Here is a 23,128-nt window from a genome sequence, read left to right as displayed (position 1 = left end):
TGATGTTGAGATAGTTTCCATAGTAACTCCTCCTCCGGCTCCTCCCAGTCTCATTTACCCAACTAGGAATGTGCATAACTGCATCCTCCCTCTATTTCCCAGCACTGGTCACTCTGGTCAACCCCTTTTTATTTAATATTTGTTGCTAAAATCAATTTGAGCTTTCATAGTCTAGTCGTGTGCTTATATATGTGTATCATATACAGTACAGTATGAAACAGTGGGGCTCAACCTTGAAAGCAGCCTCTCAACAAGCCTAATGCCTTATCGATATAAATGTGTACATAAGCAAATATCTCATACTCACACCAAGAATGGTACATTCCACTGTACTTTTGTACAAAAACAGGAATGATTTGTGTGCCTTTGGCTGACGTCTGCACACCGTTAAGTGCTGAACGCTGCTCCATTCATCGTTTCTGTATAGAGTGTACCTTGAATCGGCATCTCCGATCAGGTCAAGGTTGTTCTTTTTACAGGAGGCCCCAGCCTTTGGTTGCCAATTTTTCGAGCTCTACTACTCCTCCTCCTTCTACAGCTCCAAGCACTCATTGAAGGTGAGTGTTAAAGCAGAGTAACAAGGAGAAAAGCAGATGTGCTGGAGAGTCAGTGACAAACATATACATATTTGAGGGAGAGATACGGAGGGGAAAAAAGGAGCAGCAGCAGCAGCTGGCCTAGGGAGCCCAGGGAGAGCACCTCTGAGGTGGGCTCAACACAGCTGCAGTCTCTCTCAGGGACAGGCAAAGGGGGTAGAAATCTCTGGGTGTGTGTATCTGGATATGTGTTTGCTGATAATCCTGCATGGGAATGTGTGTGTGTTTGTGAGAATATTTGTACATGTTGCCTGAATGTAAATACACTACAATGCCCTGAAGGATCTATTAGTACACACCGGGATATATGTGCTTGTTCTAAGCAACATGTACCTCACAAGAATCAAATAAAGTGGATTCCCCTACCAACCACATAGGCTACTGACTGCTGTACAGCCCACACACATAATCCTGAGTAAACAGTGGGATTTCATACCCAATATGGTAGGGCTGTACGGAAAACTTGCATAATGAGATACAATTGTTTTATATTGTGATGACGATATCACTTGCAATAAATGAACAGATTCCTAAATATACAGTTTTAACATATGGTATGTCTGCCCTGAATTCATACCAACAAAAATGCATTATTTCCATCCGTACAGGATGGTTTTATTGTTTATATTTGTTAAACTTCACTTGACATCTTCATGCCCCCCTTTACAACATTTTCTGGTAGGCTAAATCTGATTGGCCAAATATACTGACATGCAGAGTGTAAAAGCGAGGCACACGCAATAGGCTATCATTTATTGCAGTTCAAGCTGCCTTTGTTATAGGTATACCTCGAATTTTGTTATGGCCATAATGATACATTTTTGATATATTGTGCAGCCCTATGAGCAAAATGCAGATACTGAAAAATTCCACCCATATTTAGTTGTTGAAAATCTTGTGCCAAAACCATGGACTGATGTTAATGCGTCCACTCATGTGAAAGCTAAGCTTACACTAGATTTTTGCAACCTGGCTGCTGGGGTTTGTTGCCATTCAGCCACAAAAGTGTTATGTGATTAGGACTGGCTCTCAACTGGTGTTCCAGTTTATACCAAAAGTGTTGGATAAGGTTGAGGGCAGGGCCAAACTGTCCCCTCCTAACTGGTAAAATCATTATGGTATGGACCTGCTGTGGGTGTGAAAGGTGCGGGTGCAGCCTATTTGTTCGACAGAAAATGTATTATCAGCTGAACTAAGAGTGTTTATTCCTGAGTTTAAACTGTGTGACACTATGTGTGGGGGACAGATATCTGTAAATGGAAACGGCCTTTTTCTGTTTCCTTCCTTCCTTCCTTCCTCCTCGCCCCCCCCACACACACACACACACACACAGACACACACACACTTCACTGAATCGCTGTCTTTCTCACACTGTAGCACGAGCGAGGTAAAGGCCATCGTCACTGTCACTCACGGATTTAATCATTCGGATCCACCCCGGATCTCGCCTTATTTTCTGCCTCCTGTAATTGCGTTTCTGTTTCGTGCGGGCGGTGAGTGCGCGTCGCTGTCCAAGGTGCTGCAGCAGCGCGCGGCCCCGCCCATCCCCTCGATCTCTCTCTCACACATACACATACACACACACACACACACACACGTTCTCTCGCAACCACGTGACGCTCTCTCTGCCGAGTCTCGCGGAGCATCAGACTGCACCTTTTCCTCCTCAAGAGAACGAAAAGAGAGAGAGAGAGAGAGAGAGAGAGAGAGAGAGAGAGAGAGAGAGAGAGATTGAGTCAGACAGAGAGAGAGAGAGAGAGAGAGAGAGAGAGAGAGAGAGAGAGAGAGAGAGAGCGCGAGGGAAAGAGAGCTAGAGAGAGGGAAAGAGTGGGGGAGACCAATAGCACCTTGTCGCCTGGAGGCGAGCCTGTGATAATTTTGTCCCTGTCCGGTAGACCGGCTCTATCTACCACCAGGCGCGCGGGTGCTCTCCCCTTCTCTCGCGGCTTTGAGATTCTTCTCCAATGGGAACGGAAATCGATGCGTCGCGCGCCGCACTGTTTCCACGGAACCACAGGATGTGCGCGAGGTAGGTCGGTTTTCTATGGGTGTCTGCATTGAGGAAAAACCGCTGTCTTTTTTTCTTCTTTACCGTGGCAAGGCTGTCACATCACCATTACAGGTTGTAATGTAAATTTAAAAAAAAGTAGCCTAAATACGGTGTTACCGGTTAGCTAAGCTTTGGTTAAGGGCTACGGCGCAGGTGAGGAGACTGAACCTCCGGTGTGGACAAGTAACGGGCGAACAGGAGAAAAAAATGGAGAGGATGTATGGCTGCAAATCGAGAATCGATATTTCAACCGCATTCATTCACCCCGTCTATCAATAACCGGGCTGTCGCTGCTTTTCGCCTTCAAAAAAAGATTTTATAAACGGAGAAGACGACGTGTGTAGCCTATCCTCCTCTGTGTTTGTGTGAGTGTATTTGTAGTCCGTGTTTGTTGTGCTGTGTTGTGTGAATGTGTTCAGTTGTTAGAAATGAGCTCCGGAGCCTTTAATTCGATAAAGCGAGATGGTTTGAGTCATCCGCCGCAGCGCGCGGAGCTGCTCCCGCTCTTTGTGATGTAGATACCAGAATCCCTCACGGTGGCGCGAGGTGCCCAACGCCAACCGTTATTAATTATGTAAAATTGTTTTAAAAAGACTGAAAAAAATGGTTGGTTAAAGCCTTTCGTTTTCAGAAAACTGTTAAGAATAAAAAAGTGTTTTTTATAAAATAAAAGGGAAGTCGTATGGCACCATATACAAATCTCCTGCGGCACGATGTGAGCTCTACGGAGGAGTTGCTGTTTGTGTACGTGTATGTGTGCGCGTGCCTACAGCGTAGCCTATGTGTTTAAGTCACTGTGTGGGCTGTGTGGAAGTAAAAATGAAGGATTTATTGTGTAGCCTATACAGTATATTCAGTAGGCCAATGTTCATAGACAGTCTTGAATTGGGTCTGTTAAATATATAATGTAACAATGGAATGTCTAATGTGTGTGTGTGTGTGTGTGTGTGTGTGTGTGTGTGTGTGTGTGTGTGTGTGTGTGTGTGTGCAAAATGCACAAGAGAGTAATATGAGAATCACAGCAAGCTCGGCTTGTGTATGCTGTGTGTGTAAGAATTTCTGCGTGCGTGTTTACGTGTGTTGTGTGTGTGACCCTGGTTGATTGTGCCGTCTCTGTTCTCTCTGTAGGTCGCTGAAGAGAGTGATGACGTGGCAGTGAGAGACACGCTCATTGGCACACACACACATATACACAAAACATATTTGCCCACACACACATTAAGTCATGCCCTACTAAGAAGGGGAGAAATTTAGCTATGATGGTGTTATTTTTCTCCATTACCAATGTGTGAGCCACACACACACTCGTACTCCGTGGGGAGTTGACTTCATGGGGGACAAGGCCCTAACTAGGGCACAAAGATGGAGTTCACCTCCTATTCGTCACTTAACTAACACTCACTCAGATGCATACACAAATACATACACCTGTGTGTGAAGAATGAAAGACTGGATGGAGAGAAGAAATTGAACATCTCAGTGAGGACTCAAAAACCAGGCCAAGGAAAAGAAGATCGTCCAAGCAAGCTGAAAGGACGGAGGGAGCTGCTGTTAACCCCCTCGTTTACTGGAGCTGTATACCGTGTCGGAGCCTACCCTGGTGAAGAGCACAACCAAAAAAAACAGGGTGCCCCCAAGACATTATAAAAAGTGTTCTACAAAGTGCCCTACAGTTGTCACAATGAGCTGTAGGCTAGAGGGAGAACCCCAGCTCTAGCCTCTATCTCCTCCAGTGTGTGTGTGAGTGTGAGAGCAGGTGCGTGTATGAGTGTGATGGCGGTGTGTGTTTGGGCGGCCGCCCCCCTGCTCTTCCTGGGACTGTGCCTATGCACTGTGGGAAGCCATGCCCAAGGGGAAGTCTTGGAGTTTGGAGGCGTGTCCAGCCAGTGGGGGCGGTTCCCGGTGTGGAACGCCTGCTGTGAGAGCGTGTTGAGCTTCAGCCTGAGGACTCACAGCCAGGAGGGTCTGCTACTCTACCTGGACGACGAGGGTTTCTGTGACTTCCTGGAGCTGCTGCTCCTCCACGGCCACCTCCGTCTGCGCTTCTCCATCTTCTGTGCCGAGCCGGCAGAGCTGCAGTCAGGCGTGGCGCTGAGCGACGGCCATTGGCACGCTGTGCGTGTCAACAGGGACTGGAGGAACACCTCGCTGGAGGTGGACGGGCGACTGGCTGGCTGGGCGGAAGTCAAAAGCAAGAGAAGAGACATGACTATATTTAGCCACACCTACATGGGCGGGGTGACGCCGGAGCTCCACTCCTCACCCCTGCGCCTCACATCGCCTACGGTGCGGGAACACCCTCCTTTTCGTGGCTGGATCACGGCGGTGAGCATCAATGGTTCGCAGGTGATGCTGGACAGTTCGGAAGGCGTCACGGTAACATCTGGATGTGGGCCGGATCACCAGTGCCAGAACGGAGGGGTGTGCAGCGTGGTCAACCACGAGCCCGTCTGCGACTGCACCGACACCGGTTACCAGGGCAACGACTGCAGCGAAGGTAAGGCCCAGAATCATGCTGACCCATCATACATTTCATTCTTTACATACACACACATGCACTTTACATCCACACGTGTACATGCACATACAGTTATGTTCGTTTAATGATGCATATCTCAAGATATATATCTCCAATTTCAAACACCAGGTCCTGCAGTGTAGAGATCTATTTTTCATTCACACCTTCACAGCTGCCTTTAATTGGTGTGTACGGACCAGCAGCCTTCACAAACAGCGCAAGACATGCATACTGATTATGTTTGATATTGATTTACTATGGTTGCCAATGACTCCGAATTTGGTATGTATCTCCAGAAGTCAGAGCTAAGCCCCCTCCCAAGAAGTGCAGTTGGTGAAAGTGGAGCTGAGAGCTTGGGAACATCTGTTCTGAGCTGCATTCAGACCGTCAAGCTTGACAGACTTGAGACATGAGACAAATTCCTGAAACTCTCTGAAAAGCATTATCTGGCTGGCAATGTTAAAGTCTTGAACGGTTGGTGTGTTGGGCAAAGCACAATAACAAATGTTGTACTTTTTTATGGATGGATATGGGTGTTGATAGACTTTAATTACAACTTGGCTAAGAGGCTGGAAACCAGTGGTTGTTACATGGCTGACATCTAGCTGCCTGTGTTTATGGATTTCCATTGATTCTAGATGGCCTTCACAGGTACCATACGTAGGATGTTGAAATAAAGTGTGTATAAATGATGGCCTGCCATTAATTTTAACAGCTTGAAGCCTGTCAAGATGCTCTGTTTGTGTATGTGCGAGTGTGTATAGCATGAGTTTTCGTGTCAATAATTTTATGCATTATAAAAGTGTAAATAGTGTCCTGTCAGTACTACTTCATAAATATGAAGAACTGTGACAATAAACAGCCAGATATGAAAATAAAACTTTTATGTGGTAGGGGCGATGAGAAATGCTCTTTTACAAATGATTTAATAGATCCACTCGACAAGAGCGCCCTCCCTTAATTCTGTCAAACGAGCCTTTTGGTCAATACAAGTGCCAATATCCAGGGCGCTGTAATAACGGCCATTACAAAAAACACAACAGCTGCTTAATGAACTCAACTACCTTGTTACGGCCAGTACAGCAAATGCTCCCATTTCCCACTTGAAAGTTATGTGCGTTGTCTGATTTGCTTCAGTTCATTTACAAAAGCAGATCTGCACTTTTAATCAATAGGGCACTCTCAACTTCTACATTTTTTTTAAATGTATTTTCAATGCCAAAGATACCTTTCAGCTTTGCCTTAATCAAATGATATTCTAATGACATAAATGCATCTGTCATGATGCATTTGAGTTGCGGTGCGGTGTGTGTGGCCTCCTGTTTGTCATCAACCTGACCTCACACCCCACCCAGCGCCACTGTAAGCATCACACCTCCCTCCCTCTAGCCACCCACAATATCACACCCTAGCATTTAGCGGACAGTGGGACGGCTTAGGTTACCATGGAGACAGGACTAATAGGGAGACCTCATGCCAGGAGTGTTTCTCTCCATCCTCGCTCTTCCTCACCTCCTCCCTATAGCCCATTCCTTTCTGTGTGTACAGCCACACCACCTCAGGCCATAAGGACTTCATCAGCTACTTTATTCAAATGTCCGTTGTGGTGAGTGTGTATGTATTTGTATGTTCATGTATGACAGGCATCCCTAAGGCGATAGTGACTTTTTTTTTTTTTTTTTTTTTTTTTGACCACTGGTCCTTATTTTGTGGGTAAGGAAGGAAGTCAGTGCGTCATGTTGAAATGATTTGTCCAGAGAGAGCGAGAGAGAAAGAGAGAGAGAGAGATAGAGAGACTGTATTAATAATTTAAGTAGAGCTGCAAGGACTAGTCAACTAATTGATAAGTTGCTGCTTGACGAAAAAAACTGTTCCATTATACAGTATATTTTTAATAATTGACTTGTTTAAGGGCCAAATAATCCCACACATTTGCTGGATCAAATGTTAGAATTTGATGCTTTTCTCTGTCATATACAAGAGCAGGGCTGATTTGCTTGAAAGAAAAAACAAAGCATTCACCTTGAGATGTGGAAAATCAAAACCAGCATAGACAAAAAGGATAAATTGAGTATTTGATAAACAATCATTTGTTGCAGCCTTACATTGACACTACCTCTAAAATGCCTAAAATCCCCTGTCACAGCTTTTAAAATGATAGGACTTGCTGCTTTTCTCGATTGTAAATAGATTACATCTTTAAGTAATGGTCTGTTTGGTCAGACAAAAGAGCAGTTTGATGGCCGCACCTTGTGCTCTGGGATACTAAGAGAGGCACCTTTTTTTATTGGCAATTTATTAAATTGATAAATGGAAATCATTGACAGATTGATCGAGAAGTAAAACAATTGGTATGATTTGCAGCACTAGTTGCACCCCATGTGGTGTGTGCGTGTTTGTATACGTTCAGGGAGTTACAGATAAAGGTATGATCAGCTCATTGCAGAAACCCGCTGCTGTGCTGAAAATGACGTGTGATCCAGTCTTCTGTTTTTTACTGCTGGTTAGGGCACAGTGGGAGACTCAGACAGCTGACACACACACACACACACACACACACCTGCACGATCGCGGCACGTAGCACAAACATACAAACACATTGGAGAGACACATTTGCTACCATTAGTCACATCACCACTGGGGTACCTAATAGCAGCGTAGCTCTACAAGATGAATTGGAAGCGCAGACATTTTGCACAGAGGCCCTTATCGGATACTATACCTGCTACTTTGTCGCTCAACAAGAGGCTAATCTTTTAAGGGGCTGTTTTACTAGAAACGGACTTCACATTTCAAATCTGAGTGTTGCTTTGGAGAAACAAGCTCTAACATACTGTAGTTATTTTCCTTGGCAGTATACTGGCTGATTTTAGTGGTAGTATTCTCTTTCTTTCAAAGGTTTTTTTTATTAAATGTTAGTTACAAAGAAATTACAGCACAATGGGTACAAATTGTTTCCCCTTTTTTTCCCCCGAACATACCCCACCCACATCCCACCCTCACACCCAACCACACGAAATACACACTACAAGAAACAAAAATAAACAATCAATATGAAAAAAAAAAAAAAAAAAAAAAAACATAAAGAAATAAAATTAAATCAAATAAAAGAGGGGAGGAGGTAGCTACTCTTCTATTGTTATTGTTGGTTTTTTAAAATAATTTAGGAAGGGGCGCCAAATTCTGTCAAATGTATTCTCGGATCCCTGGGTAGTGTAACGTATTTTCTCTAAATTCATACATGCCATAATGTCTCTAATCCAATGTGAGTGGGAAGGAGGAGCAGGATCTTTCCACTTGAGTAAGATAGCCCTACGAGCAAGTAATGAGGTAAAGGCCAGTAGCCTACCCTCAGCTTCACTTTAGGTAAGCCCGAATTTGGAGCAATGCCAAAAATTGCAGTGAAAAGTGGTAGTATTCTCATAAAATGTTTCCAGTTAGGAGGTCTCCTTAGGATCATGTGAGAAGTAACTGTAATTGTTTGTGGTAGTAGATTTGCTATCATGTGAAATCAGACATTACTAGAATAAATAACGCTTATATCCTGCACCGAAATAAAAATGCAACTTCAAATACTATATTGTTATAGATAATTGCGTTGAATATTGCTAAGAAACTAAAATGGAACAATAAAGAGCTCGTCTATTTGCCTGTATGGAGTGTTGGCATGAGTGTGTCGTTTCAGATTGGTAGCTCACAAGTGTGTTCTTGGTTTCTCTGATTCACCTTTCAGAGTTTGAATAGAAATTGCTGCAGGGCTCAGAGTATAATGGCTAGTTGAAGGTGGGATTGGAGAATTCATAACTGTTTTTAAAGGTTACATGTGTTTTCTACGGTTTCCCACTCTAAGTGATATTATGGTAATTCATGGCCATTAGCTCCCTGAAAGAAATGCAAGGTACGGAGCTCTTTCAAGTGACCCAGCAGATTTTACAGACAGAAATAAATAGCAGCAAATGGAGACAGTAAACAAAACATAAACCATGTTCAACATCATAAGAGTTTTTATTTATTTATTTTTACCTTAGACCCCTCTGAATTATGGAACTCATTTTCTGAGAGGCAAATTGAGCAGATGGTGTTTTCATTGTGAATGGTATAACATTTTTAAAGTGCTCTGTTATGGTATAAAATGTTTTTTATAACTGGCCCCGTGCACTGTTGTTCATTTGGGTCTGACAAGATGCTGTCTCAGCGAGCTAATATCTATGCGTCAATATCACTACCATTGAGTAACTCATACTAAATGTATTATAGTACGTCAAAAGAAATCAATCTTCACACGCAATGACTAAGGCACTCTGGAGAGGAGAATTCAAACGATGTATCAGAGAGAAATGAAGTGGATGGCAAAGGTAGTAGGGCTGGGCGATTAATTGAATTTCGATTTCGGTTACAATTTTGGCTTCCCTCGATCATGAAAACAAGATAATCGTAATAAAACGGTTATTGTGCGGCACGCCGGGTCATGTGTAGTAAATGCAGCGCACCCTTCTGTCTCCACCTGCGCTCCGCCCCGCCCCCGCCCGAACACTGTCGCTTTCAGCGATTCCAGTGCAATTGTTTATTCAGCATAAAGTTAAAACGCTCGTCCAGGATGTTACACCGAAACACAAAAGCCTTGCGCGATTGAAGCAGCGTTTCACTCGGTGAAACATGGTGTGAGTGAGACACTGTGATGGAGGTGGGTAACGGTGTCATTCACTGTGAGAACTTGCTGGTGTGAGCCGCCGCGCAGAAAAGCTCTGTGGCTTTACGGGTAAAATGATAGTCGGGGATTCCTGCACGTTAACGTTGTTGAGGGGAAAGGCTTCCGCTTTCTGATTGCATTTCTCGAGCCTGAATATATTGTGCCATGTCTGCAAACTATCTGCGCAACAAGAGCAAATATACAGTGAGACGCACCCCCTCCGTTAGTTTCAGTCTACAGACGAAAAGTTACAACCAGCACCTAAGCATGGACTTCGTTTAAATAAAGCGTCTAATTTTTATGATCAGCGCTCTGATGCAAATTCTGAAGTCTGAACATTACGGTGTCAGCTGTGGTGTAGTTTTTTTTACAGCAACTCAACGTGCACTGCAAAAAAAAAGAAGGCAATAAGTCGATCTTTTTGTAGATTCATAGCCTACCTCCTCTTATAAGTCGAAGTACAAATCAATGAATGGTTCACAATCACATCCCTAGTAAAATTTTAATTTTACTCTTAGATTCGAAGGTTTTACTGATTATTTATTTTGTGTGGCTTTCTAGTTGTAGGCTATGTTTGAGGAGCACAATTGGGAGTTTTGTTTATGTAATGTTGAAAGAATTGGCTGAATTTTCATTTTGGTGCATCCCTACAATGAATAATCGTCTTTAATAACCGTGATTACAATATCAATCAAAATAATCGTGATTATCATTTTTGCCATAATCGAGCAGCCCTAAAAGGTAGTAGTAGGGAATAAAAGACCAAGTCTTTTGAATGGAAACAAAATGTTCAAAATGTTGTTTGTGTGGCGAAACCATGTCTCTTTGGAAATTGTGGGTGTTCGTTCACTTTTTGCCAGTAGATGAGTCCAGGCTGTGTAGTTGTTTTGTAAGAGTCGCGGGCAGGATAGGGTGTAGTGGTTTATCTTTTATATACCTTGAAGTAACTGTTTTTTGAACCCAGCAACCTCACTAAAGCTGCACAACAAAAAAGCTTTGAGACAAAAAGTAGGCTATAACCCCCTGAAAATAAAAAAATAAAATCAGCAATAAATCTTTAATGCAGAACGAATATGCTCTACTCTACTCGGAGGTAAAAATGGATCCTTTGGACCGCGGTTGAAGCCAGAATGAGCAACTTGGCAGCGGCAGTGCTTGTTTCTGTACACGTTTACAATTGCACAATATCTTCAAGGCTCCCCTTATGATCCACTTTTATTAACAGCCATATTTTTGCAGATTTATGACAAGCTTAGAAGCATTTGCAAAGCAATATAATATTACATACTGTAAGCATTTTTCAGTAAGTAAATTGCATCTCTTGCACCTGTGTGAGGAGAGGGATATTTATCAGGGTTTTGTTCCAAAGCACAAAAATATGTCAGTGTCGGATATATAAACATATATATATTATTAGGGACTCGGGAGATTTAAAATACAGTGGTGAGGAGAGTTTGGGCAGTGCTATGCATAAATGTAATTACTGTCTGAGCCATTGTGCCCTCCGGTGAAGGCAGAGTGAACCTGGCTTGTTAGGCCCAGCTCGGCTTGCATTGTCCTTGAGGGCAAATCGCTGTTAGCATGCTAATGGCTCCACCTGTTTCTGCCATGCCCCTAGCAAGACAAGGGCAGAGAGGCAAGGAAATACTCAGCTAAGAATACACACACTTACAAACAAGCTTTCAGAAGCACACACACACACACACACACACACACACACACACACAAAGTCCCAGTATTTTACAATGCATGCCCCTTGTCTTCCTGCACTGCTAATCCATCCCTACATGTTTTCCTGCTATTTCACATCATTATAACTGCCATAGTCAATGTTAGTGTATGTATGTCTGTATGATTAAAGAGAGAGAGAGAGAGAGAGAGAGAGAGAGAGAGAGAGAGAGAGAGAGAGAGAGAGAGAGAGTGAGGGAGAAATTGTGAGAGTGAATGTGTGTGTGTGTTGTGTTGCATGCTATCTGTCGGGGGGCTCCGGGGAGAGGAAGCGGCTGCAAGGTAAGTTCTGGGGGTAAGCGGCTCTCGAATCCAAACCTACAGGTAGGGAAGTATATTTTCACCCACAACCCCTCCACCCTCTGTGACTACAAGTGTGGGTGGGTACGTGTGTGTGCGTGCTCGCTTATGTTACTGTATTGGCACACATGTTGTGTCATAGAGAGAGATTGTGCTTCTTTTTTTTAATTGCCTTTTTTTTAATGCTGCTACGTGCATATACATAGACAAACCTCAGTTTTTGGCTACCAGTGCAGCATGGTATCCATTGTGACGTTTGTGTGGACTTTGCATGTGTGTGTTACCACGGTGGCCCTGGACGGGTGTGCATGTACAGTAAGTAGCCATGGTAACCCGAGGGCTTAGCATGCATGTTAATGAATGTCTGTCTCTCTCTCTCCTCGCCCGGCCATGACGCCTTTCCAGTGCACAGCTACACTCCAGGTAGGTTGTACCTCTATCTATCTATCTATCTATCTATCTATCTATCTATCTATCTATCTATCTATCTATCTATCTATCTATCTATCTATCTATCTATCTATCTATCTATCTATCTATCTATCTATCTATCTATCTATCTATCTATCTATCTATCTATCTATCTATCTATCTATCTATCTATCTATCTATCTATCTATCTATCTATCTATCTATCTATCTATCTATCATTTTGTCTGTCTTTATTTAATTTTTTTTTCTCTGCTCTTAATTCACACATCTCTTTCTTTGCATTTTTCCCTGATTCTCTCTTTTCCACGTTCTTTTTTTTAAGTAACTATTTAAGGTGAGACATTGCAGGCATAAACATGAGACTTTTGGCTATTTGCCTCCATAACATATTTTCTTTCATACAAGTATAAATAAATGGTCCAAAATATACATTTAGGTGTTTATTTTACTAAACCTTGTCTGTTTGGGTCTGTATATTTCTATACAATCATCTTTAACAAACATTATCTCAACATTAGTTTCTATCAATACTCTGAACCCAAAATCTCAACTCAACTTTCCATAGTCATGTGTTCATATCTTGTGAATTGTCAGATTAATTACACATTTTGAATACCTGTGCATGATATTGTTTTAATAATAAAATGAAAAAAAGGCCTTATTCAAAATCTGTCCTGTATACACTAATATGTTCAAAAAATGAAATACAGATTTTTACTCTGGCTTCATCCACCATCTAGATTTCTTTTGCTTTTTAAAGAGATGCAAATGTATGCATAATTAGTAAGATATTGCCGAATTTGCATATTTATTCGAACATTTCCGGAAAAAAATGTAATACAAAGAAATGTATTATTTTAATGTCCGCTATCAACTGGCAAAGTTTGATAATACCATAATGATATCTATAAGTTAAACGTTTAGTTCTCATCTCTAGCTCTCTACCATCATTCTAAATTCACCATTTCCCTTCTCTCTAAACCCTCTTCCATGTCAGTCTTTACATCCTTCTCTCTGGCCTTCATGTTCTCTCATTTACATATTCTATTGTGGAAATACAGTGAAAGGTAGACAGTGTAAGTGTATGTTGGTCTAAGTGGGTATGTAGGGGTTGCTTGCTGACAACTGGTAAGTTCCATAATCCCATGTGCAGTCATCTGAGGAGGCTCTGGCCTCAAGGTTACACAGACACAGGCACACACAAATACTCTACTGTAGACGACCTAGTTTGTGGATGTGTGTAAGCGTCTGTGTGCGTACTTGTTTGTGCGTAGGATCTCTGCCTGGGATGAGTAAGTGTCTTCAAAGCAAATTATTTTATTTTATTTAGTTACTTGGAAGAATTTAGAGGACACCCATGAACACACACTTTTACACTGAGCACTTAAGCTTCACCGTCATTTCCCTGACAAACTCCTGTATCACAAAAACACATATAATGCACACGCACAAACACACACACACACACACACACACACTTCACGCTCCATGATCCTTTGCTATGCTGACTGTGCTCTTGTCTTCCTTTAAGGTCTGGCACACCTGATGATTGGCGACCAAGGTATGGCCTTCCTCTTACCTCACTTCCTGTTGTCCTTCTGCTATACCATCATCCCCCTTATCTCCTCACTCCCACACTCTCAACTCCCTGTATTTCCCCCCCCCCCCTCACCCTCCATCCCCCACCACCTCTTCATCATCACCATGGCGCGGGCGGAAGTTGTCTCTCTAGGCACTGAACTAAGGTCAGTTTTTCTTTAAATCTGTGATTGGGATTTCTTCATTTTCAAAGTGGTCCTATTAGGTCTCGTCCAAAATTTCAGTTTTAATTTTAACCTAAAATTGATGACTGTAGCAGTTACAGTGAAACAAATTGAATGGTGATTAATGAAATATGGCCTACAAGATTTTATTAAAATGTTTTAAGATGAGCCTGAGAGCAACTTCTGCAGTGATGTATTCTATAATCATGGCTGCTGATGTGGGGGGAGGGGGGGGTTCATGGGACAATGTAAACGGCTATGGCTTGATGGCGCTTGGCTGGTTCAGATTTTTGCTGGGCTCCAAGTCACGGAAACGGAGCTAAAGGGCTGAATGACCGAGTGACTCCTCCTCGGATGGTTTGAATCAGTCTTTATTCTACCACCTCATGTCATTATTTCATTTTGCGCTCATCTGTATGTATAGAGTTCGACTGAGTGGGATGGGAGTGATTCTGTTTGTGTGTGTGTGTGTGTGTGTGTGTGTGTGTGTGTGTGTGTGTGTGTGAGAGAGTGTGTGTGAGTGAGTGTGTCTACGTGCATGTGTGCTTTTTTGCATCACGGTTGGGCTCAATGATTGTGGCAGTTTTTTCGTATATAGGAACACTTGTCCACACATTCATCCGTGGCTTTTTCATCAGCTTGTAGCACGTCTCGCTCTGCCCCTCCGTCGCTGGTGGTGCTCACATGGGCTGCTGCTGCTCAGACACTGAACATGTGACTGAACAGATGTTCGCTGTGTATGAAAGCAATGCTGTTACACCTCAACCCAGAACATTTTCACTGTTTTTCCTTTTTCAACATGGCCCCCGAAAACATGTTCCTCTGCTTCTCACAATACCACTTATTTTTTCTTGCCCTCTTTTTTTCCCTTTTTTCCTTCTTCTTTGTTCCTGCCCTCTTTCTCACTGATTGGGACAACCACTCCTCTGTGATTTTAGGAGAGCTCAGAGGTATACCCATCCTGATGTTTTTCATGTGTATGGCTAATCATGGGCTGTTCTTGGATGGTTTTTGGAGTTGAATGTATGGCATTTTTTGTATGTTATGCTAAGGCACACCATTACAGCCATTTTTGAGCTGTTCGAGTTATTTCTTTTTTTGCGCCTTTCCATTATAATTGGAATGTTTCATTTATGGCAAGGTAAGCGGTTGATGCATGTGATGTGAGCACCTTCATACTTAAGTGGTCGTGCATGCGTGTGAATGAATGGGAGCTCTGGCATACGGTGCTTTTGAAAATCTGAAGGTAGGTGCTGCTGGAAATCATTCGGCTCTGCATGACGCTGATGAACACACTGATTGACCCACATGAAGATGGGCCTGGCTGCGATAGGCTGGTCTGAATCCTTTGTGCTCTTTGATTGGACGAGAGAGGGACATGATGACGGCTGTCTCCCATTGTGACAGGGCCAGCGTGTGTTCAGTCAAATGTGCTCCTTAATGAATTGTTCATCCAAGCTGGTGGATAGAAATATCTTGAATAGAGCATAGATTATGTCTTTCAGCCACTTGACCACCTGTCACATGGAGACGTCGCTATTCTGAAAGTGTATTTCTATGTGAGCATTCTTGCTATGTTTTGATTGCTAAGTAAGCCTCTAGTGCTTGAGTTTCTGCCTGAAAATGTCTGCCGTGAATCATCCAGGTGGCAGTGAAAATGTAATTGCTTCATCTGGCTTATGCTCAGCATTTTAAATCACCTACTTAAGGGCCGACATGTATTAACATATGTTTTCCTGCATTATTACACAATGTATTTAGTGTATTTGTGTATAGTGGATGCCCTTTCTATTATGGATGTTTGGATTGTGATAGACTGAAAAATGTGGCAGATTTTTTTTATTTAATGATTTTTTTTTATTCTAACCTTTGAAGTCTCTTTGAGGAACTCTTCACATGAAAAAGCTGTGTGTGTGTGTGTGTGTGTGTGTGTGTGTGTGTGTGTGTGTGTGTGTGTGTGTGTGTGTGTGTGTGTGTGTGTGTGTGTGTGTGTGTGTGTGTGTGTGTGTGTGTGTGTGTGTGTGTGTGTGTGTGTGCAGTTCGTGCCAGTGTGTTCTTTGCTTTGCATACTGAGATGTTAAGGCTGTCAAATGGCGAAGACGGAGCCTAGCTTAGGTTAGCTCAGCGTAAAGAGGCTTTTTGAGGAGCCCGTAAAGCTGAAATGAGTTTCTTTGAGGGCGCGGATTGGGGGTGCGGGGAGGGGGGGTGTCTTAGAAAAAAGATATATAGCGCGTGTGTGTCTGCGTGTGTGTCTGCCTGCCTGTGTGCTGGAAGAAATTGAGAAAAGGCGACTGTAGCCTGTGAGAGAAGAGCTAAAGGAATGAATGATAGAGGGAGTGGAGGAGAAGCGAGGGAGAGATAAAGTGAGTCGTCTCCTCTCCTGTGATGTAAAGCAAGCGGCTGTATCTGCAAAGGGACAGCGGTGCTCTCCGTCTGCCCTCCCCGCCCAGTCATTCTGCTGAGAGGCGTCGGGTCCTGATGGGGAGCCCTGGACCTTTCCCCCCCTCCATAAAACACAGCTATCATTCTGCCCGGGAAATGATACCCACAGATCACTAATCACTTTGAGTGGGGTGAAAATGCGCGAATTGTGCGGGGAAGAAAGAAAAGACGAAGCCAAATTGGATTTTCATAAGTATCGAGCAGCCAAAGGAAGAAGAAGAAGAGGGGGGAAATGGATAATTTTTTTCTTTATTTGAAAAGTATTGAGCAGCAATAATCTGGATGGAAAATGTGCTTAAAGCCAAGTAGCAGATTTTGCCCTTTCTCTCCTCTCTTGTCTGGCCAAGAATAGACCGTGAAGGGGTTTTGGGTGAATGAGCGATTTGCAGGATTTGAATATGATTGAGGAGTGGCTCTTGGACGTAATTGGCTGCCTTGCCTCGTTTATGATATTTATTTGCTTTTTAGCATTGAAGCGCGTTTTCCAGTTAATGATATCTCTGCGAGTGTTCTCGATGTCAGGCCAACAATCTGTGCGCGGCATAAACAAGTGGTCAGCCTCTGCTTGAAGTGACCTTTGCACGCACGCGCTTTACGTGAACGGACAGACAAACAGACACACACTCGCACATAGTAACCTTTAGAGAGCGCCCACAGAGTAGGTGGGTGAGTGTGTGTTCAGTGTAAATATGCATGAGTAAGGCTGCCTGCACATATTCTTCGCGGTCAGTGGATGAAGGCAGGGGTAGAGAACAGGGTGTGTGTGTGTGTGTGTGTCTCCTATGTATCTTGTATGAGTGCATTAGTGTACAGGGGAGATGGATTATGAGTCATAACTTGTGACTCATAAAGCGTCGGCAATCAAAGCAGCTCATTTTTAACACATTGTCTTATGGCAAAAACACACAGATGGTCGCATACTCTACTCCGACACAGGATACACACACACACACACACACACACACACACGTGTCATTTTCAGTGTCACACTCTCCTCTTGAAATGGTCTCTTTTGTTTTGGCTCCTCCGCCTCTCTCTCTCTCTCTCTCTCTCTCTCTCTCTCTCTCTCTCTCTCTCTCTCTCTCGCTATATCCAGGACATACAAATATGGGTGCTTTTCTCAGTAAAACACACACACACACACACACACACACAAACACACATACACACACGCAGAGAGCTCCGTGCTGACTCCACCATATGTGGGGTAGGGAGTGGTAGCAGACGCCAAGACGAGAGGAACCAGTCAGTGCCAGCAAAGTACAGCATGTCTCCTTCCTCTTAGTCGTCATTATCTAACAGTCCTAATAATACATCACACAATGGCTGATATTCAGACACTGAAATCAACTTGAAATGCACATTTTTCCGTTTTAATTGCTCTCAACTCATCTCTCTCGTGTGTTGTTTTTAGGTCTTAGTGCTCAAATAATTTGTTAGTGCGTTGTTAGTCGAGTCTCAAAATGAAATCACAAAAATAATGATACACGACATAAATTCCTTTTCAAGCAAAAACGCCAAAGATTCATTAAAAGCTGCACCTCAAATGTAAGGGTTCCCTTTCATTATCAATGAATCCACTGTTTATTTTCACGATCAATCAGCCTTTTGAATATTAAATGGCAGAAAATAGTGAAAAATGCCTGTTGTAATTTCCAACATCCCAGGTTCATGTCTTCAAGTGGCTGACACCCCCAAAATATTCAATGAACATCATCATGTTTATGACCAAGGAGATGTATTTTCCTTTTAAAATTACTAAAATGATTATTCTATCCTCCAAATAGAGGCTGATTATCTTTTATCTCGCTTGGCTTATTTCTTTATCGACTAATCGTTACAGTGTAATATCTTTTAGTTTGGGCCTCTTGGTCCATGGTAATTTGAAGACGTCACCTCTGGGCTCTGGCAACTTCTAATGGGTATTTTTTTCTATTACTATATATAGTCCAAAGATTTATCACTTAATTAAAATAAATCCATGGATTAATCAACAGTGAAAATGATCATTACTTGGAGCAAGGGAAGATGCCTTGTATTTGTTCCTGTACTGAGGTGTAGTGAATCAACTGTCCCTTGTTTTTTTCAAAATAATCTTATCCACCGCATTATAGTAAAAAAAAATTTAAATCCTTTAAAATCACCAACATTTTGCTAAAATATTTTGTTTGTAGGACTATTCTGCATATTTCTGTTTACCGCATATTCTAATTTGGAAAAAATAATGTAATGCTTGAAGTTAATACTGTGACATATTGTTTATTTGTCAATAAGAGACATTTGTCAGACACATGAAAGCCACTGTGCTGTATTCATACTTGCATAAATTAGAAAAAACGGGCAAATGAGCAGTATCCAAGTCGAGGTGAGAGAAAACCTCTTAGTGTTAACAGGCAAGTGTCTGGTGATTGGCTGCCTGCCCAACTGACTGGCATGCCTTTGGTTTCTGATGCCATATCTTGGGCTGTGGAAGAATACAAAAAAAACTGTTAAAACTGAGCGATGCCCGGCGCCCGCTTTGGCCATCTTTGGCCATCAGCGCTTTGGCCATCAGCACTGATAAAGCAATGGCAAAATAAAGTGTTTCATGGAAAAGGTGGACATTTTCTAGGTATGCCCTTTTCTGCTAATGGGACTAATTCTACTTCTTCTCTCTGCTACTAACACCCATTATGGTACTGTACTACCACCTTCATTAATGCCTAACACCCATGCAGGTCTTGTATTGAAAGTAACAGCACTACATACAGAGTTCTACCCGCACATTATCAGGCAGATGCACATGACGTTACCGAAATCACCATGGGAAATTTGTAGCAATCTCACTTGTAAATGTATACATTTATTGGTAATTGCATACAATTACCATCCCGTTAGCAAGTGTTGCACATTAGCATTTTTGCACATTCACTGCAAACGCTAATAGGAACACACAAAACCGATGTGCGCTGTAATCGCCTCGAAAATAAAGACATCAAACGGACTCCCCTTTTATACAGAGGATGAAGGGGGAAGATAGTGTGTGAGGGAGGGGGGGAGGATAGGATAAAGGAGAGCAGAGAAGTGATGGTGAGGGGAGATAGGAGCGCATTCTGAAAGTGGGGAAAAAGAGGTTTGGAAAGAGAAGGTCGGAGACGCAGAGGGAGACAGCGAGGGAGATAAGACCGCAGCGTTTCTCAGCAGGGGCGCTGCATCTCTCCTTGGGCTCCCAGACGTGACACCGTCTCCCATCAGCCAGGAAGGAATTCATCATCGATGTGGATACCTTATCCAACACACCGGCACACACACACACACACACACACACACACACACACACACACACACACACACACACACACACACACACTCCCTTTTTAAAAAGAAAGAGGAGGAAACAGGCTAGTCGGTGCTCCAATTGTCTCGTACTTGTTCTAGCAATTTCCAATGTGTCTAGGCGGGGTGCTGACGGTATTGTGGCCCAATTGGCGATTCACTCCACTACCCCATCTGGCATTTGAAGTTAATTTTCTTTGTTGTTTGCCAAAACAAGAACAAACACATGAACAAGCGCACACACACACTTGCACTCTCAGGCATTGCAGACGCAAATACTCATTTATTTTTGGTACTTGTCTGGCATAACTGCAACAACTGAAATAGCCAAAGCATTCATTAAAAACCCATTACATTACCTTTATGAAAAGGTCTTTATGCTCTTCATTCATTTGTTAACAACCTGCTGTAAGGGTTTTTATTAGGTGTGTGAGTGTGTTTGTGCGACACTGCAGTATGTGTGTGGATTTAAATCCAGCCACCATTTTTCTATGTGGTTATATTTAACTTCATTGTTGTTTCAAATCAGTTTGGTTGCCTCTACAAATGCACATTTGCTCAGTGTTTGGGCCTTTCGGCGCTATATGTTCTTCTCTGTGCATATGTGCCATTATGCATGCCTGTGCAGGTGTGTGTGTGTGTGTGTGTTTGTGCGTGTGTGTGTGTGTGCATGTGCGTGTGTGTGTGTGTTTGTGTGTGCATGTGTGTGCATGTGTGTGTAACACGGGTGAAACTGACTCCGATCTTATCCAGCTTAAGACAAATACACTGTTCAGCCTGTAGACATTGTCATGGAAACAAGCCGGTTTCCCTGGGTACCAGAGGGAAGGCCAAATTCATGTTACAGAGCGATGGAGAGAGAGAGAGAGAGAGAGAGAGAGAGAGAGAGAGAGAGAGAGAGAGAGAGAGAGAGAGAGAGAGATCAGCAGAGATAAAAGAGACAAAAAAGGGACTAGGAATAAAAAGATTTAACATAATGGCAGAGAGTGCTGTGTTAATTGCTTTCCCTCAACTTTAATTCAAAAGACAATATCACAGATTATTTAGTTAAATTGTATTTGGGTCTCAAGGAGATTAACTTTAAAATTCAAAAGATACGACCACATCTGCTCATAAACAACTTTAATATGTTTTCCTATTAAAAAAGCAAAAGTGCTTTTTTTAACCGTTTTTTTTTTTTTTATCAATTTCAATTTAATACCTTTGGGCTTTCAAACGGTATCTTGAACATTTTGACTGCTGTTTTTCACTGTTTTATGTCACTTTCTTTTAGATAATTTAAACGTATTCATATTAGGGTTGCATCTAATGATTCTTTTCAGCTGATTAATGTGTTGATACATTTTTTGATTTGCAACAATTAATAAATTGATTGATCGATTGATCAGAAAAATAAACTTTCTTGATTATGTAAAACAATGAATCAATTTATAAGAGCAAATGGCAATCTTTTAATGAATAGGTTATGATATTTGGTTTCAGGCATTTAGCAAATAGATTGTTTGATCTATAAGGGGAAAAACATGTCTTCAAAACTGAAAGATACTCAATTTAAAGTATAAATTCATTTACACAGTATGTTCAATTTTTTGTGATTTAAAATAAAGAAAATGAGTATGAAGGCATGATAAATGAGAAAAAAAATTGCTCAACTAATCCATGAATAGTTTCTGCAATTGTTTTAATTTCGGGCTCCACAGTAACACTGTTGGAGCTTTTTAAACCGTATATCTTGTGTTGGGAAGAAATTAATTAAATTTAAAGATTATTTTTTGGGCATTTTCAAGCTTTATTAGATAGTACAGAGTTGAAATGGGGAGACAGAGAGAGAGGGGGGGATGACCTGCAGTAAAGGTCCACAGGTCGGATTTGAACCCGCGACCACTGCAACAAAGGCCGGAGCCAATATGGAACGCGCTCTATCCACTACGCCACCAGAGCGCCTAGAAATGAATTCAATTTAACAACTACAACAACAACAACAACAAAAAAAAAAGGGAAAAAGAGCTCAACGTTGCAGACCACCAATCTTTTACTTGTGTCCTGACAGTAATATCCTCCTCTACAGCATTGCTCCCTTGGCAGTGATGTGATAGCCCAATCGCTTTCAAAGCCAGATGCTGTATATCACCCAACAGAGATGGAAAGGACAGTCACATAGCCTTTAGTGAACTTGGGGTGTATGGATTTTCACACTTTAACTTAATATAGAGACTATGCATACGTTAGCATATATTTACATACATTTCCTACACTGGTCATCTATTTGTACACTGTATGAGTGCATAGTTAATCCACCTGTCTGTTATTAAGGAGGGGGTGCCTTCATGCAGGATGTTTGAGGGTGTGTGTGTGTGTGTGTGTGTGTGGACAGTCTGAGAGGAGCTGATAGCAGAACTGCATGGTGGGCTAAAACGAGGTGCAGGGGAATTGCAGTGTGCTATCTCCAGAATGACAGGGCTGCCATGATTGAGGCTTGCTACACTAGGATTTAGATACACCAGCATTTTTCTCTCTCTTTCGTTCTCTCTAGCCATCCGTCCCCCTCACTTCCTGCCACTCCCTTTCCGTGTCTCTCTTTCTATCCCTCTACCTCTTTCTCCTCTCCTCTCTTCCATTTTGTGTGTTACCCATCTAAATGAGTCCCTCCACCTCCCCCTTGTTTTTTTTATTTATTCCTTCTTTATTCAAATTGCGCTATGCATCTTTTCCCGTTTTCTCTAAGCCTGCATCTTTCCCCCTACACAGCACCCTTTATCAGGTGCTGTGTGTATAATGTAGGCTCCCCTGATGTGCTCCCAGTCTCCAATCCGCCATTTTGATTCAGTACAGCTGTCCATGATAATGTACTGTTCACTCAATCACTCTTTCTCTCTCTCTCTCTCTCTCTCTCTCTCTCTTGCCCTCCTTCCCCATCGCTCTTCCTGTGTGTGTGTGTCTCTCTCTCTCTTTCGCCCTGAAACACATATGAACAAACACACATATTTGCTGTGTGGCTCCTGTAAACGCGGTGGGGTGGGGGTTGCCATGGAAATGACAAATGAGTGTGTGAAATGTTGAGTAGAACCCGTACGAGAAAGAGACAAAGCCATATGCACACAACCACGCCGAGAAATCCAAGTGATGTTTGATGGGTTGGAGGAGCGGTGTAGTTGCAGCTGGTCCCAGTTGCTGGAACCATCAGATCAGTTATTCACTCTCTCTCTCTCTCTCTCTCTCTCTCTCTCTCTCTCGCTCTCTGTCTCTCTGCCTCTTGCCTCCCGACAGACTGCCTTATTCATTAGAGTGGTAGTT

At 42.6% G+C, this 23,128-nt stretch overlaps 1 protein-coding gene across 5 annotated transcripts in view; it reads left to right on the top strand.

The window, feature by feature from the left end:
* Nucleotides 1-4,410: 4,410 nt before the first annotated feature.
* nrxn1a (neurexin 1a) overlaps nucleotides 4,411-23,128 on the top strand; it is a gene marked incomplete at both ends in the record, with an annotated part of 56,762 nt that continues 38,044 nt past the window's right edge. For all 5 annotated transcript variants that reach the window (XM_080048779.1, XM_080048776.1, XM_080048778.1 and 2 more), the window contains 3 exons: nucleotides 4,411-5,143; nucleotides 12,288-12,305; nucleotides 13,846-13,875. In XM_080048779.1, the coding sequence (XP_079904905.1) occupies nucleotides 4,411-5,143; nucleotides 12,288-12,305; nucleotides 13,846-13,875 (781 nt within the window). The remainder of the gene's footprint in view (nucleotides 5,144-12,287; nucleotides 12,306-13,845; nucleotides 13,876-23,128) is intronic.

The sequence above is a fragment of the Ammodytes marinus genome (assembly GCF_949987685.1).
Source record: "Ammodytes marinus genome assembly, chromosome: 20".
Classification (NCBI taxonomy): domain Eukaryota; kingdom Metazoa; phylum Chordata; class Actinopteri; order Uranoscopiformes; family Ammodytidae; genus Ammodytes; species Ammodytes marinus.
The sequence above is the reverse complement of the archived record's forward strand: the minus strand, read 5'-3'. Positions and strand labels throughout refer to the sequence as shown.